Raw genomic sequence first — 13,392 nt, 5'->3', positions numbered from 1 at the left:
ACACCACAATATATAATACAGGACAAAATAGGTTATGTATACAGTTATCGCTTTGCTGTGTTTGATCACTGTGACGTTGGATACTAGATGTTGGTGTCGAATGATTTAACTCTATAGTCGACTCGTATAAGACAGTGTTGTACATTTATCAACATACGGTACATAATAAAGTAGTAAAGCGTTTATTACCGTCTCCTGACGTAAGATCAGTACCACTAACCAACCCCTCTTCCCATTTGTTGTTGATGTAGTTTATTACAATTTTAAAGTCCAATACAATTATGAATTATAGCATACCTCTTTTAAATTGGCAATGACAATGACGTCATGGATAAAGTGAAAGAAGTCCAACGAAATCCGGTTTCGTTTCTTTTCAGAAACGCATTAAATATTCGTGCCCGTATTAGCAATTATTACACATGCACCAAAAAGTTACACCAGCATTCGAAGTGGTGTTTTACGTGGACTTCAAGAATTTACCCATATGTTCACCTGATATTCGCTGAACATGTTATTTTTGAGTTTAGCCTTGTGTCCGTCAACCTTGTGAAGGCGACGTTAATCGAAACATTTAGTAGTTTTAGTTGCCATATGACCAAATTATTTGATTTTCGTCATTAAATTATACGGGTTTATTTTGTTCGCAACAGATTTGATTTTACTTTTATGATCTTCTTTCGCCATTATTTCGAAATTCTTTACCACTTCTGTAACACTATCGTTGGTGATAACAGTAGACCAGTTTAGTAAATACAGCATTTATTTGCAACGGGAACAGTGTATCACACATCTACATAAATACATCAACACTACAAAAACTAGACTATACTGGAACTATTACTACGACAGGAATACATGTAACCATATTGGATCTACCATTCTGCCCCTCTGCCAAGGCAGCGGCTGAACTCGGGTGAGTCCATACACTCGTCCGACCCTTTCTTCTCCTCCCGGCTCCTCTCTCCTCAATATATACCCTTGCACACATGGTCATACATGCAATTGTCTCTTTTATCTCGTCACGGCATGACTACATTCTGAACATCTGAGACACGCTACCTGCGGAGAAGTATCTCAGACACAGTCAGTAGCCATGATATCCATATCACGTGATCTACACATCACAGATCATGACATTGGCGTCAATGGGTCAAGAGGTCAACATTGTAAACATTAGGTTTATCTTCAGCATTGTGTCCGATGCACCCATAAAGACTATATAATTCGTACAGTCCCAACATGTTCTCTCTTCTTCCAATGATTTTTCACAAAAATAACATCTACAACTCATAGAATTGACGTTGTCTTCAATGACAGCGTCTGCGAGGGTTGTTCATAGAGGCCGCCATATTGCACTATTTTGTGCGTCGGTCGGGTCTATTTCAGATATACACAATCAATTCTGTTGATGTTTTTGGCGTTGGGATTGACTAATAGTTAATGTATTTCAGTTCTAAACCAAATATTTTAAACTTTAACGCAAATTTAGAAAATAGCCAAATTCTGGCTGGGATTACTGAGCAAAATGGCCATTCACTGTATACGTGCGAAAAAAAAGCTAGCCACCAATTAATTTTCGTACGTTAGTTACGTACGGGCATGACTACTGACCAATGCATATTCCTTTGAAGTAAAGCGGAGCGTGTGCAAAGACCACACGTAGTTTGTAAAGAACATACTGAATCAATTACATGTTTAATAAGCTCGTGCTTAACAGATGTTTATATAGAGGTGAAAGTCAAAAATCATATATTGTTAAAACTAGCAGAGTTCATTAAGTTCTATGTACCTAAATGATACTGTTCAATTTGGTGAGAAATATAAATCACTTTGTCACACTTCCCCCTTTCTGGGTGGAGGTTAAGCCTGTTGTCACATGAACTAATTTCTCTAGTATCTGCCGACTATATTCAAAAATATATTGCACTAATCACATCAACTAAGAAGTCCACAAAGGTTATCGCATTGTAAGTCTTTAGGCAAATAATAATAATAATATGTATATTTATACCGTGCACAGTTCCATACATCCATGCATGCTCAAGGCGCTACACAGTATGGTTGTCATAATAGGTCATAAATAGGTCGAACCACCAGAGAACTAGCTGTGAACCAGATATAACTACAACAAATCGTAATACTGTAAAATATAAGTGACGATTTGAGACGATTATATGGCCTAATCAAGGGCAATAACTCTATAATTCGATATATCAGAAATTGTTACAATCCAAAAGGATTCTCCTCAGCGCATTCTGTAAGGAATCTGAAAAGCTAGTGCAAGGGGGGGGGGGCTAAGAGATATTCTCTCTTAGATGAGTTCATGGACGTGTACTTTGTGTTACAGGTGTGTTACTTAATCTAATTTATAAATACCTGGTATGTTACTTTCCCACTCTCAAATAGTACTTGACATCATTGATATTAGCCCATGAATTCTTTAAAATGAAGCGATACTTCGTTTCACTAATTTGAATGTAAATTCCAAGTCACTCGGATGAAAACTTTAACCGCCAGGACCTGCTCAAGATTTTAAAAGGGGGTTGGGTGGATAAATGGTCCAGTAGAGGATTTAGAAGCTGTGAATAAGGAGGAGGGGGGGTGCGTACCAAATCTAAAGCACCATCCACAATCCCACCCCACGATGAATATCAACAAAATACCATATCTCGCCGAAAAGCAGTTTTATTGAAGTAGACATAAAGTTAATGTCATATTATCACTGTTACTGATTTTGTTATTAATGTTTTGTCAATCTTAGAGGCAGTGGCTGTAACACCGAGGAACTAGTATTGTCCTACAGTAAAGCAAATTATACGACCGTTTATTGAATCCCTTAAGTTAAAACCACTACTAAATAATGTACACGACTAGTATATTACAGGTTTCTCTGAGAAGAATTGGTGCGATATTGAATCAAAAATATGTACTTTACCAGTCGACGTTGATCACAATAGATGGAGTTGTGAAATCAACAGAAACCGATATACACACTAAATGGACACAGTTATGAATAATTTTTTTAAAATTAAACTTGTTTTGTTAATGTACTATATATTCTGACAAATCAAGGCGTTACAGAGTTTTGGTGAAAATGTGTGTCTCCCAGAATGATAGTTGCTTCCTAGAGATCCCGTAAGGCTTGAAATGTTTCTCAACGTCGCCAAACTCCATATCACTAGGAGTCATTACACCAGAAGTGACGTGACTGTTCGCCATGGTTTTGATTTTCTGCATGTGATAGTACAAATGATCTCCTAAGTCTTCTGTTCTGTTCCCAAATATGTCAAGTTGGTATGCCAGTCCATCCTTACAGGTATAGAAACTTGCTAAGGTCATCAGACGAATGTTACAAAGGTCAAGGTCATTAATATCGACTTCTTCTTCACCTTTGTATTTATTGAAACTGCCTATAATGTATGTTCTTTTATTTACAAAACTTTTTATGTTGGCTTCAATGGGTTTAAAAGGCACACTATGAATTCTAACTACGTCATCCGGGAAAAGATAATCACGTGATGTCTGATTTTTCAAGATGTCTGTCAAGATGTTGGAAGTAATTTCCTGGATAAGCAAGGCGTTGTTCTCAAGAGAAATCGTTGGTATTTCTCCGATATTAAACTTGTACAGATGAAAATTCTGAAGAAAAAAGATCAGTATAGTTTGTAGTCGAGAATAGTGATCTGTATAGTAATGATGATATTTGTTTAATTTATATTTTACTTGCCCAGATATGGGTGCAGCCATGGGTACGTATTTTTCAGACGTACAACTGCGTTCTTAAAGATGCATTATGTAAGGTTTGTGCTTGTCGTTCATGACATAGTAGTTCAAAAATAGATAATGCAAAATGAATATATTGAATATTTCATTCAAATGACTTTATTCTGAGCGAAGCTATCGCGTTTTTGAGATTTGGAAAGATGAGGCATAGATTGTTTATTTTCGTAGCAACGGTACTTGTTATTCGAGATTTAGTCTCTATTCAACATTATAAATTAAATCATTTTAGAAAAGCCGCATGGCAGTCAATTTGATTGAAAGTTCGATATATACGGCCTTGATATTATGTTTAGTTGTAGTTAAAATGAGAGTTTGGATGTCGGTATTGTACGATCTTTTGTCATTTGCGTTTACAGAAAAATTATGGAAATTGATAAACATCGCATCACCCCAGTTGAATTGCAGCCCCATTGGATCACTGTTTCCTATTTGTCTGCTTCGGGAGTTACGTAGGCCTACCAGTTACAGTACAACTACAAGAGTACACGCAGGCTAACAATTAAGAAGTCGGCTATAATTATGCCTCATTGATTTGGTCCATTCCTTTCAAACTTTCGCTTCTTATCTATATATTAACAGTCTTATTTTTAATTTGTAGTAAAAATAAATGTGAAACTAATTGAATTGCAACCCCGTCTCACTCCGAATGACTAACGGTACCACAGCCATTGAAAACGTTACTTGATAATCGAGATTATGTTGGTGGAGTTAACGCCTGTCAATCAAACGATCGGCCATTCTCGGAGACGGTGAAGAGAGAGTTGACTCCTATTTCTAGTCAAAAATTACGTGATAACTTTGTTCAGAATAAAGTAATTTGACTGAAATTTTCAATACATTATTCTTTCATCATTTATTTTAAATAACTTTTATAATTGAATATAGACGACACTAGTAGATCAAATATGTCATTTTATATACATAATGTTTATTAGTTAGTGAAATCTGGTAGTAATCAGGCAGAAGTCATAACGACACTATATATACGACACTAGCAGATCAAATATGTCCTTTTATATTGGTAGTAATCAAAACAGAAGTCATTAACTAGGACTGGTGTTAGGTCAATCAGGTGTTTAAACCGTTACTATTGAATGATACACGCCACTATTGTCCCAGTTTGTGTATTCAATAGTGATGGCTGTTATAAATAGTCACGCTTTTACACCAGCAGTGACATCTTTTATAGCTTGTTATAGACCTACTAATTTAAGACAAATGTATAATTTCTAACCACTTTCTATACAAACTAAACATTAGTTTAAAGGAGCTAAATCGCTAATATTTGGGACCTAGAAATTGACCCAAATGGGTCGCAACGCATAATAATGTAATCTGATTGTATATAAACTGATTTAAATTCAATTGTTTCCGTTTTGACTCTAATTTCAAATCAGTTAGGTTCAGCGAAATACGGCATGAGTCTCAACCGAATAGAAATTTCTAGCGTCTGGTTATTCCAGTCTATTGCGCATGCTCTCCAGATAAGTTATGGCGTTGCCGTATGACATGAGTTGTGGAATATGTCTAGCCTCGCTCTTTCTGGTCACTTGTTACAAATGACGATGAAACGCACTACGGTACACGATTCCTGTACCAATGGTAAAATGTTTATTTTGTCTTAAATATTGGATATCAGAAGCCTGCCCTTTCGCGGTAAGATAACAACATCAATGTAGATTTGAATTGACAAATAATTCGTGTTTTCAACGTGTAAAACTTTGGATGATATTGAGTTAGAGACTTAGCTCCTTTAAAATAATGGCCACTTATATGATATAATGACGAACATTGTTAATACTAAAAGGCCCGGATTCATAAGTCAACGATATCAGCTTACCAGTGATGTGACCGGAGACATTATAAATCAAATTCGCCCACGGTCAATTATTGTTGCATTTTAAACGACAAGCCACCTCACTTTCATCAGTGATTGTGAAAGTGAAAGTATTGATGGAAGTGACAAACCGAGTTGTGGAAAATGGTTACTTGATTTGTCAGCGAAAGTGAAAGTGACAAATCATAAAAGCTAAATCGAGGAAAATATTATTTCCTTATTTAAAGATGCATTATCTAAGATTTCGATGCTGACAGTTCTCGCTATAATAGTTAAAAAATAGATAATTACTTTATTCAGATCGGAGTTATGACCTCTTGAAGAACAGCGTAGTCTCGATTGTCATTGCTACCGTTGTTACGATAATAAACAAAGTCTCGATTCACCCTTTTTAAATTAATCATTAAATGGCGATCGTGTCTGAATCACGACCAACCGATGACCTAGAGAGTTGATTAGGTTTGTCATGTGAATAAATATCTCAATAATAGTTTATATAACATTGGAAGTCATATGAAAGATCTGCATTAGGCAGATTTAGCTCTTACATAGTGCATCTTTTACTGTAAGTGCATCTTTTACTGTAAGTCATTAATCACCAGAAGGCTATGCAGAAAGTAATCTGGCTCAGCCACTAAAAATTTGGGAACAAACCCCACAACACTATTAATAATAATAACTTAGCATGTAATCGGACACTCCAGCACGCGATGAGAGCCAAACTCTAAATCTACACGATATCTTGTTCAAATGATGTTTGTGGAATCTAAGTTCGCTGCTTTTAAAGACGGGGAAACACATATAAAAGTGAAAGCGTTAGAGACATTAACTATCAGTGTTTCTGGAAATTATGTCATGACCCAGGATAGGTACCGAAATTTTGACCAACTGGTAAGTATAGACATTTGACGCCACTGAACTGTTATTTCAAAAGAGTTCATTTACCAGAACATCTAAATTTTATTCGTAATCCAGGCGGACATACCATGTGAAAGAATGCAATCGTCTTAAGCAAATAGAATAACCTATAATGCCTAGATCCCACTGGACATTTTTTGCCTCGGGAATGTACTACCGGTGAAAATTGATGAGCCTCAGGAGGCGTAGGGAACAGGTTCACCGGCGTCACAGGGAAGCTTCGGGAGCGTCGCGAGCCATGTGGACCCATCGTGAGACCTCGGGAGAACTGCAAAACAAGAATTGCAATTTTTCCCGATATATTCTCTACGTTTTGTCTCGAAAACACGCCGGGAAGGCATCTCCGGAGCTTCCTCGAAATACTTTATCTCGCGAGGCATCCCCGATTCAAATATCCTTTGAGGTCGCCTGATACTTCGGCTAGACATCCCCGATGCTACGTGGATGTCTCGGGAAAAAAATTCGAGAAAACTTTGGACAAGGAAGCATCCCCGGGGCTTTCCCGAAAAACGTCGAAAACATATCGGAGAATATTCAATGCAAGCATTGACATTTTTGAAGTTCGCCCGAGGCCTCCCGATGGTTTCAAATGGCTCGCGATGCCTCCAAAGCTTCCCCGAGGACCCACGAGGCTCATCAATTGCACGCGGTAGTACATTGCCGAGGAAAAAATGCCTAGTATGACCAAGGAATAAGTGCTGCCGATACTCGATGATGTTGATTACCGGCGAAGGTACCCCGGAGCTTTCCTGATTATTGGGAGCCATCCCCTATGATTCACGGCAATTGTTCGGCGGACATTCCCAGAAGCTTTATGATCATAGCCAAAGCACTAATAAGCTTCCACAGGACCATCTCCGATGCATAATAAGTGTCATTTCTCATGAGCAAAAACATCAGGAGCATCTGGAGTCATCGGGAGAAAATTGGTTTATTTTTGTTTTATCGCCGATGATTTTTCCCCATAATCCGGTATGGTTTAAACTGTGTTTGTTGCGAGCTTTTTCGAGTAATAATTTAAGATTCAGATATTTTAATGTACTTACATGTGCATGTGCATGTCGATAATTCTCTCTCTTTAAAAATTTTGAGACCTGCTTTGTAGGTATCCCATCAATAGCGATAGAGGTGTATCTTACTTTGGGTAACGAAGCACAATCACTCATCATATACTCCATCAAATTTCTAAATATACCCTGACCCTGGTGACTGGACTTTACCCTCCCGGCTCTTCTTACGATAGTCTCGCTGTTATCAACAATATGGACAAAGAAGAATCCCAACTGAAAAATATTAACACCGAACCAACATAATTGATTTCGACAAAGTTTATGTGTGTTTATGTAACTGGTGAGATGATTTTAAACTATAAACTGACATTCACTGAATACAGATTGTAACCTACTACTAGCATTAGCTGGTGAGACGATCTTAAACTGTAGAACTCGGCAGTCCCAGCCCAAGGGACATTACCCGAACGCCCCCATTGAGAGTGAGGTACTCCAGATCAATCCGACATCGTAGCCTGCCCAATTAATAACAGCATAGGAAATCCGTTATGTTGAGAATAAAAATATTTACCACTTTTCCCTTTTCTTCGCAAACATATCCCCGCATGTCGTTATCGTATATTACGTCATCGTAGAGTTCTGGTAGGTAATCCCGACCATCATAAATATTATCAGACATACCAAGCACATCTTCTTTATCATCGAGAGTTGCTCGTCTGTATACACGTTCACTGGCCATTGTGATAAGACGGGTTTAAATAATTCCTACGAGACCGGGCTAAAAAGTTCTAAATCTGAAAAGGACAGATCAATTGGGTTGAACCTTTGCCACCAACACGTACAATCATTGAATGAATCATAGAACTGCAACTGTAGTTTTATTGCTGTCTTCGTACCAGAACATCTCGTGAACCTACCCATTGACATCATATATGAACAAAACTGACATTAGGGCAGTCATCAAGTACCTGCAACTGAAAGGACTTACACCACCAACACAGATACATGCCAACATGGAACGAATCACGGGCCTCCTGGAAAGTGAGTCCGCCCCTTGCTGAGTCACCGCGGCTCCCTTGCACTGATAATACTTTTATGAAAATATTTTTAATTCAAATATTTGTTAGAACTTTAGCCTCAAATCTTATCTGAAACTAGCAGGATACCCGGCTTCGCTCGGGGGTCATAACCCCGAAACCGAACGTGGTAGACTAACGCCACCTGGTCTATGTTATCCCCCGGTCCGAACTACCCCTATACCCCAAATTTCAGACTCGGGGCAGACCTAGTGTAGCCGCCAACCCCGAATAGACCGGCTTCGCTCGGGGGTCATAACCCCGAAACCGGAAGAGGTAGACTAACGCCACCTGGACTATGTTACTCCCCGGTCCGAGCTACCCCTATACCCCAAATTTCAGACTCGGGACAGACCTAGTGTAGCCGCCAACCCCGTACAGACCGGCTTCGCTCGGGGGTCATAACCCCGAAACCGGAAGTGGTAGACTAACGCCACCTGGACTATGTTACTCCCCGGTCCGAGCTACCCCTATACCCAAATTTCAAACTCGGGGCAGACCTAGTGTAGCCGCCAACCCCGAACAGACAGACAGACAAACAGACAGACAAACGACAGTCACAAATATTAGTATATAGAAGATAGATAAAGGTTTACGGCGGTTATAACAGAAACAGTTCTGGGGAGAACTTGTATAGTAGATCCTATTTAGTTTATCGAATAAATTGTTTAAACTAAATACTGTTATCAATAATAATATTATTGATATTTGTTATAAAGGGAGGTAAATACTTGTACCTTGTACATTTAATGGATTTCCGAAATCCCGGGTTTTCCCCCTTTTTAAATCTAAATATTAAGGCCACCTGCAGATTTCGGCAAGTTCGCGAGATGTAAATAGGCTTAGGGGACGTGATTGTTGACGAGATTGTGGTTTAGGGCTAGCGTTAGACCTTGACGAATTTTGCAGGTGACCTTAATATTTAGCCCTAACCGTGTTCCCTTCTTCTTTATGTTTTTAGCATTTTTGTTTAAATCAAAATTTAACCAATACACTACGCTTTGAATTAATGCATCTGGTGTTTTCGCCAGTATTTAATTTATGCCAAATTCAGAATTGTTAGTATAAATATAGAATTTAGTATAAATATAGTGTTTCATAAGGCCCTATAAAGCGAATTTGAGCAAACATTTTTTACGGAACTCCGTGTAGCAAGGAGATGCAAGGAGATGCAAAATGCAAAATCGTGTTTCTAAGCAAGCTAGAAATTCTGGTGGGAGGCCTATAAACACTTATAGTTAAGGTAACTTAACTTTAGGAAAATTTTGATGTTGAATATTGCCTTTGGATACCACTTGCCCTTAACTTACAGGAAGTTACGTATATTTATTAGTGAAATCTAGTAGTTAAAGCTGAACTCCGATTACAAAACTAAATAAATAATCAAATAAAAAAAATTGACACCCTCAATAATCGCCATACTTGTTTTCAAGTTGTAGAACAATCATGGACGATTGTACGGCGTACAAAAACAAGAGGCAGGCCACGCCCACATCCAGTTCACGCCTTGTCAACCACACTGTCCACATCCGGCTAGCATGGGGCCTGCTTGATTTGTCCGCCGATAGGCGAGCCGGTTTGTACAAGGCGTACGCCGGTCAGGTTACCGTATCAGAGCAAATCAAGTGACCCGGCTGATAATAAATTTGGCGTCGGATAATATTAAACCGGTAACATGACATGTTTTAATAACGATAGGTTGCCAGGCAACGAAACACGCGCCCACAGCAGCTAAAGCGTCCGTGCAGTCAACAAGAGTTGTCGCATATTTTTACTTTTTTCGGTAATGAAACATTTATAATACAATAAAATCTGAATAAAAGTAACAACTCATTAATTAAATATCAAGTCCCGTCACATGCTAACGTTTAGAATACGAAACATTTAATATCATGGATTTAGCTGTTCAGTTATCAAAATTCATTGATCGGATGTTAGCTGTGGCCTCTAGAGCGTCCACAAGCAATTGTGGACGGACGGACGACAATATACGACCACATTTCAATGTGAGCGTGTAAAACAGTATTCATGAAAGCATTACTATAAGTAAGTGACCGCAAAATAATACAGAAAATTATTTGTAGTATTACTGAAAAAAAAAAAAAAAATGACATATGAACATCTGGTTTTACGAAGCCTTAATTCAACTTTAAAGCATTTTGTTTAATTTTAACGCTTTAATATTTGTGTTTAATGGCATTCCTAACTAACGTGAATTTTATCTCGTTGACATGTTCACCATCTTGCGCCGGTGATCGCCGCTGCCAACAAAGCGGCGTATTCGGCGTACGCCGTGGCCGAATTTTTGTCAACTTCCGGTTAAATCAAGTAACATCGCCGGGGAAACTGCCGAACTGTGGTAAGCCGGTATGCGCCGGTATGGATAAATCAAGCAGTGCCATTTCAACTACCAATTACCTCCTGACTGATTGGCGTTTTTTCACTAACAGTTTACAGAAAGTATTATTGCTATTATTTTGTCGACTTCCGGTTAAATCAAGAAACATCACCGGGGAAACTGCCGAACTGTGGTAAGCCGGTATGCGCCGGTATGGATAAATCAAGCAGGGCCATTTCAACTCCCAATTTCCTCCTGACTGATTGGCGTTTTTTCACTAACAGTTTACAGAAAGTATTATTGGTACCTAATTATTTTATCTGATCAGGTACATATTATTTTACTAATTAGACGAAATAAGTAAACCACTGTGTACTTTTGCTCTAAATATAAGAAACAACTGCCTTAACCTAAACAATAACAAATCTATCAACAACGCCAACCAATTCTATGTTGTTGACATAACATCAAGGGACATAACTACTTCACAAGATAGTGAATATTTTGAAGTGAAAACATACTTCTTTGATGGAGAGAACAACCGTTTTATTGCTGCTTTGGATATATTTTGGAACGATAATACTAGACTTTATAATACTAGAAATTATTTCGTGTTTCCACGCTGTTGTACAAAACATTTCAAGAAATAAGAAAAAAATTGTTTGTGTTGGTAGATTTGTTATTGTTTTGGGTAAGGCAGCTTTTCTCTTATTTTTAGAGCAAAAGTACACCGGTAAAATAATATGTACCTGATCAGACATAATTATTGTGTAGCATTAATATTTTCAGTAAACTGATAGTGAAAAAATGTCAATCAGTCAGCTGAAATATTGCCATACTGACATTCGGTTTTTAAAAGTTGTACGCGAACTAAATGCGTTTGTTAGATACTGACAGAGCAGCCCCGAGTCGAACAATCGCCGCCCGAGCTGTCTTCGTCAGCTAGTTTCACAATATCGTGCAATAGGTGTATTAATGTGATTTTTAGGTTTAACCCCGCAAACAACGCCAAAAATAGTGTTTTCACTGCTTACAGAAAACTGAAATTTAAAAAAAAATTTTTTTATGAGGGTGACCCTCCCACACACTCCCTATCGAGCTGCCGCTCGGTCTGCGCAGCCTCATGCCTGGCACATACTGTCAACATTGTATATTTTTCCGTTTCCGCCCTTCCCCCCCCCCCCCCCCACAATATATATTTCACGGCTACGTTGCGACGGTACCAGCATACCCAGTTGTTGACACCCATTACATCACTCCTGTCTAACAAATCATAAAGCTGTGGTGTTACGGTGGCGGCATAGTATTTCACCGTAACACCACAGCCACTCTAACCATTCATAATACATCTAACTATCCCTTTACAGCACTTCACCCCCTACACATTTCCCCTCGTCCTACTTTCCCAAACGTCAACAACACATCTCATACATCCAGTTCGCTGATTAACCCTTGTACCACGTCTACTGGATGTGGACAGTGTGGTTGACAAGGCATGAACTGGGTGTGGGCGTTGCCTGCATCTTGTTTTTGTACGCCATACAATCGTCCATGATTGTTCTACAACTTGAAAACAAGTATGGCGATTATTTAAGGTGTTAATTTTTTTTATTTAATTATTTCTGTAGTTTTGTAATCAGGGTTCAGCTTTAAATGACAAACTTAGACTTACGATTTTCATTGAACATGGGCCCTGGCGCCAATCCCTAGTTTAGTCCGGAAATAACCTGCTTATGTCGAGCTGTCACCTCTCGTTTAATATAAGACAGTTTATATACATACACATAACTCTTACACCACAATATATAATACAGGACAAAATAGGTTATGTAAACAGTTATCGCTTTGCTGTGTTTGATCACTGTGACGTTGGATACTAGATGTTGGTGTCGAATGATTTAACTCTATAGTCGACTCGTATAAGACAGTGTTGTACATTTATCAACATACGGTACATAAGAAAGTAGTAAAGCGTTTATTACCGTCTCCTGACGTAAGATCAGTACCACTAACCAACCCCTCTTCCCAATGACGTCATGGATAAAGTGAAAGAAGTGCAACGAAATCCGGTTTCGTTTCTTTTCAGAAACGCATTAAATATTCGTGCCCGTATTAGCAATTATTACACATGCACCAAAAAGTTACACCATCATATGAAGTGGTGTTTTACGTGGATTTCAAGAATTTACCCATATGTTCACCTGATATTCGCTGAACATGTTATTTTTGAGTTTAGCCTTGTGTCCGTCAACCTTGTGAAGGCGACGTTAATCGAAACATTTAGTAGTTTTAGTTGCCATATGACCAAATTATTTGATTTTCGTCATTAAATTATACGGGTTTATTTTGTTCGCAACAGATTTGATTTTACTTTTATGATCTTCTTTCGCCATTATTTCGAAATTCTTTACCACTTCTGTAACACTATCG

At 38.3% G+C, this 13,392-nt stretch overlaps 1 protein-coding gene across 1 annotated transcript; it reads right to left on the bottom strand.

The window, feature by feature from the left end:
- Window positions 1–2,675: 2,675 nt before the first annotated feature.
- Window positions 2,676–12,753, bottom strand: LOC130010286 (histidine N-acetyltransferase-like). Its single transcript, XM_050536999.2, has 4 exons — window positions 12,635–12,753; window positions 8,120–8,342; window positions 7,585–7,821; window positions 2,676–3,639 (listed from the first exon to the last, which is right to left on the bottom strand). Exons 2-4 carry the CDS (start codon window positions 8,285–8,287, stop codon window positions 3,076–3,078), a joined length of 969 nt encoding a protein of 322 aa, XP_050392956.2. The 5' UTR covers window positions 8,288–8,342; window positions 12,635–12,753; the 3' UTR covers window positions 2,676–3,075.
- Window positions 12,754–13,392: the final 639 nt, after the last annotated feature.

This window comes from Patella vulgata, chromosome 2 (assembly GCF_932274485.2).
Source record: "Patella vulgata chromosome 2, xgPatVulg1.2, whole genome shotgun sequence".
Lineage (NCBI taxonomy): Eukaryota > Metazoa > Mollusca > Gastropoda > Patellidae > Patella > Patella vulgata.
This window is presented reverse-complemented; position numbering and strand designations above follow the sequence as displayed.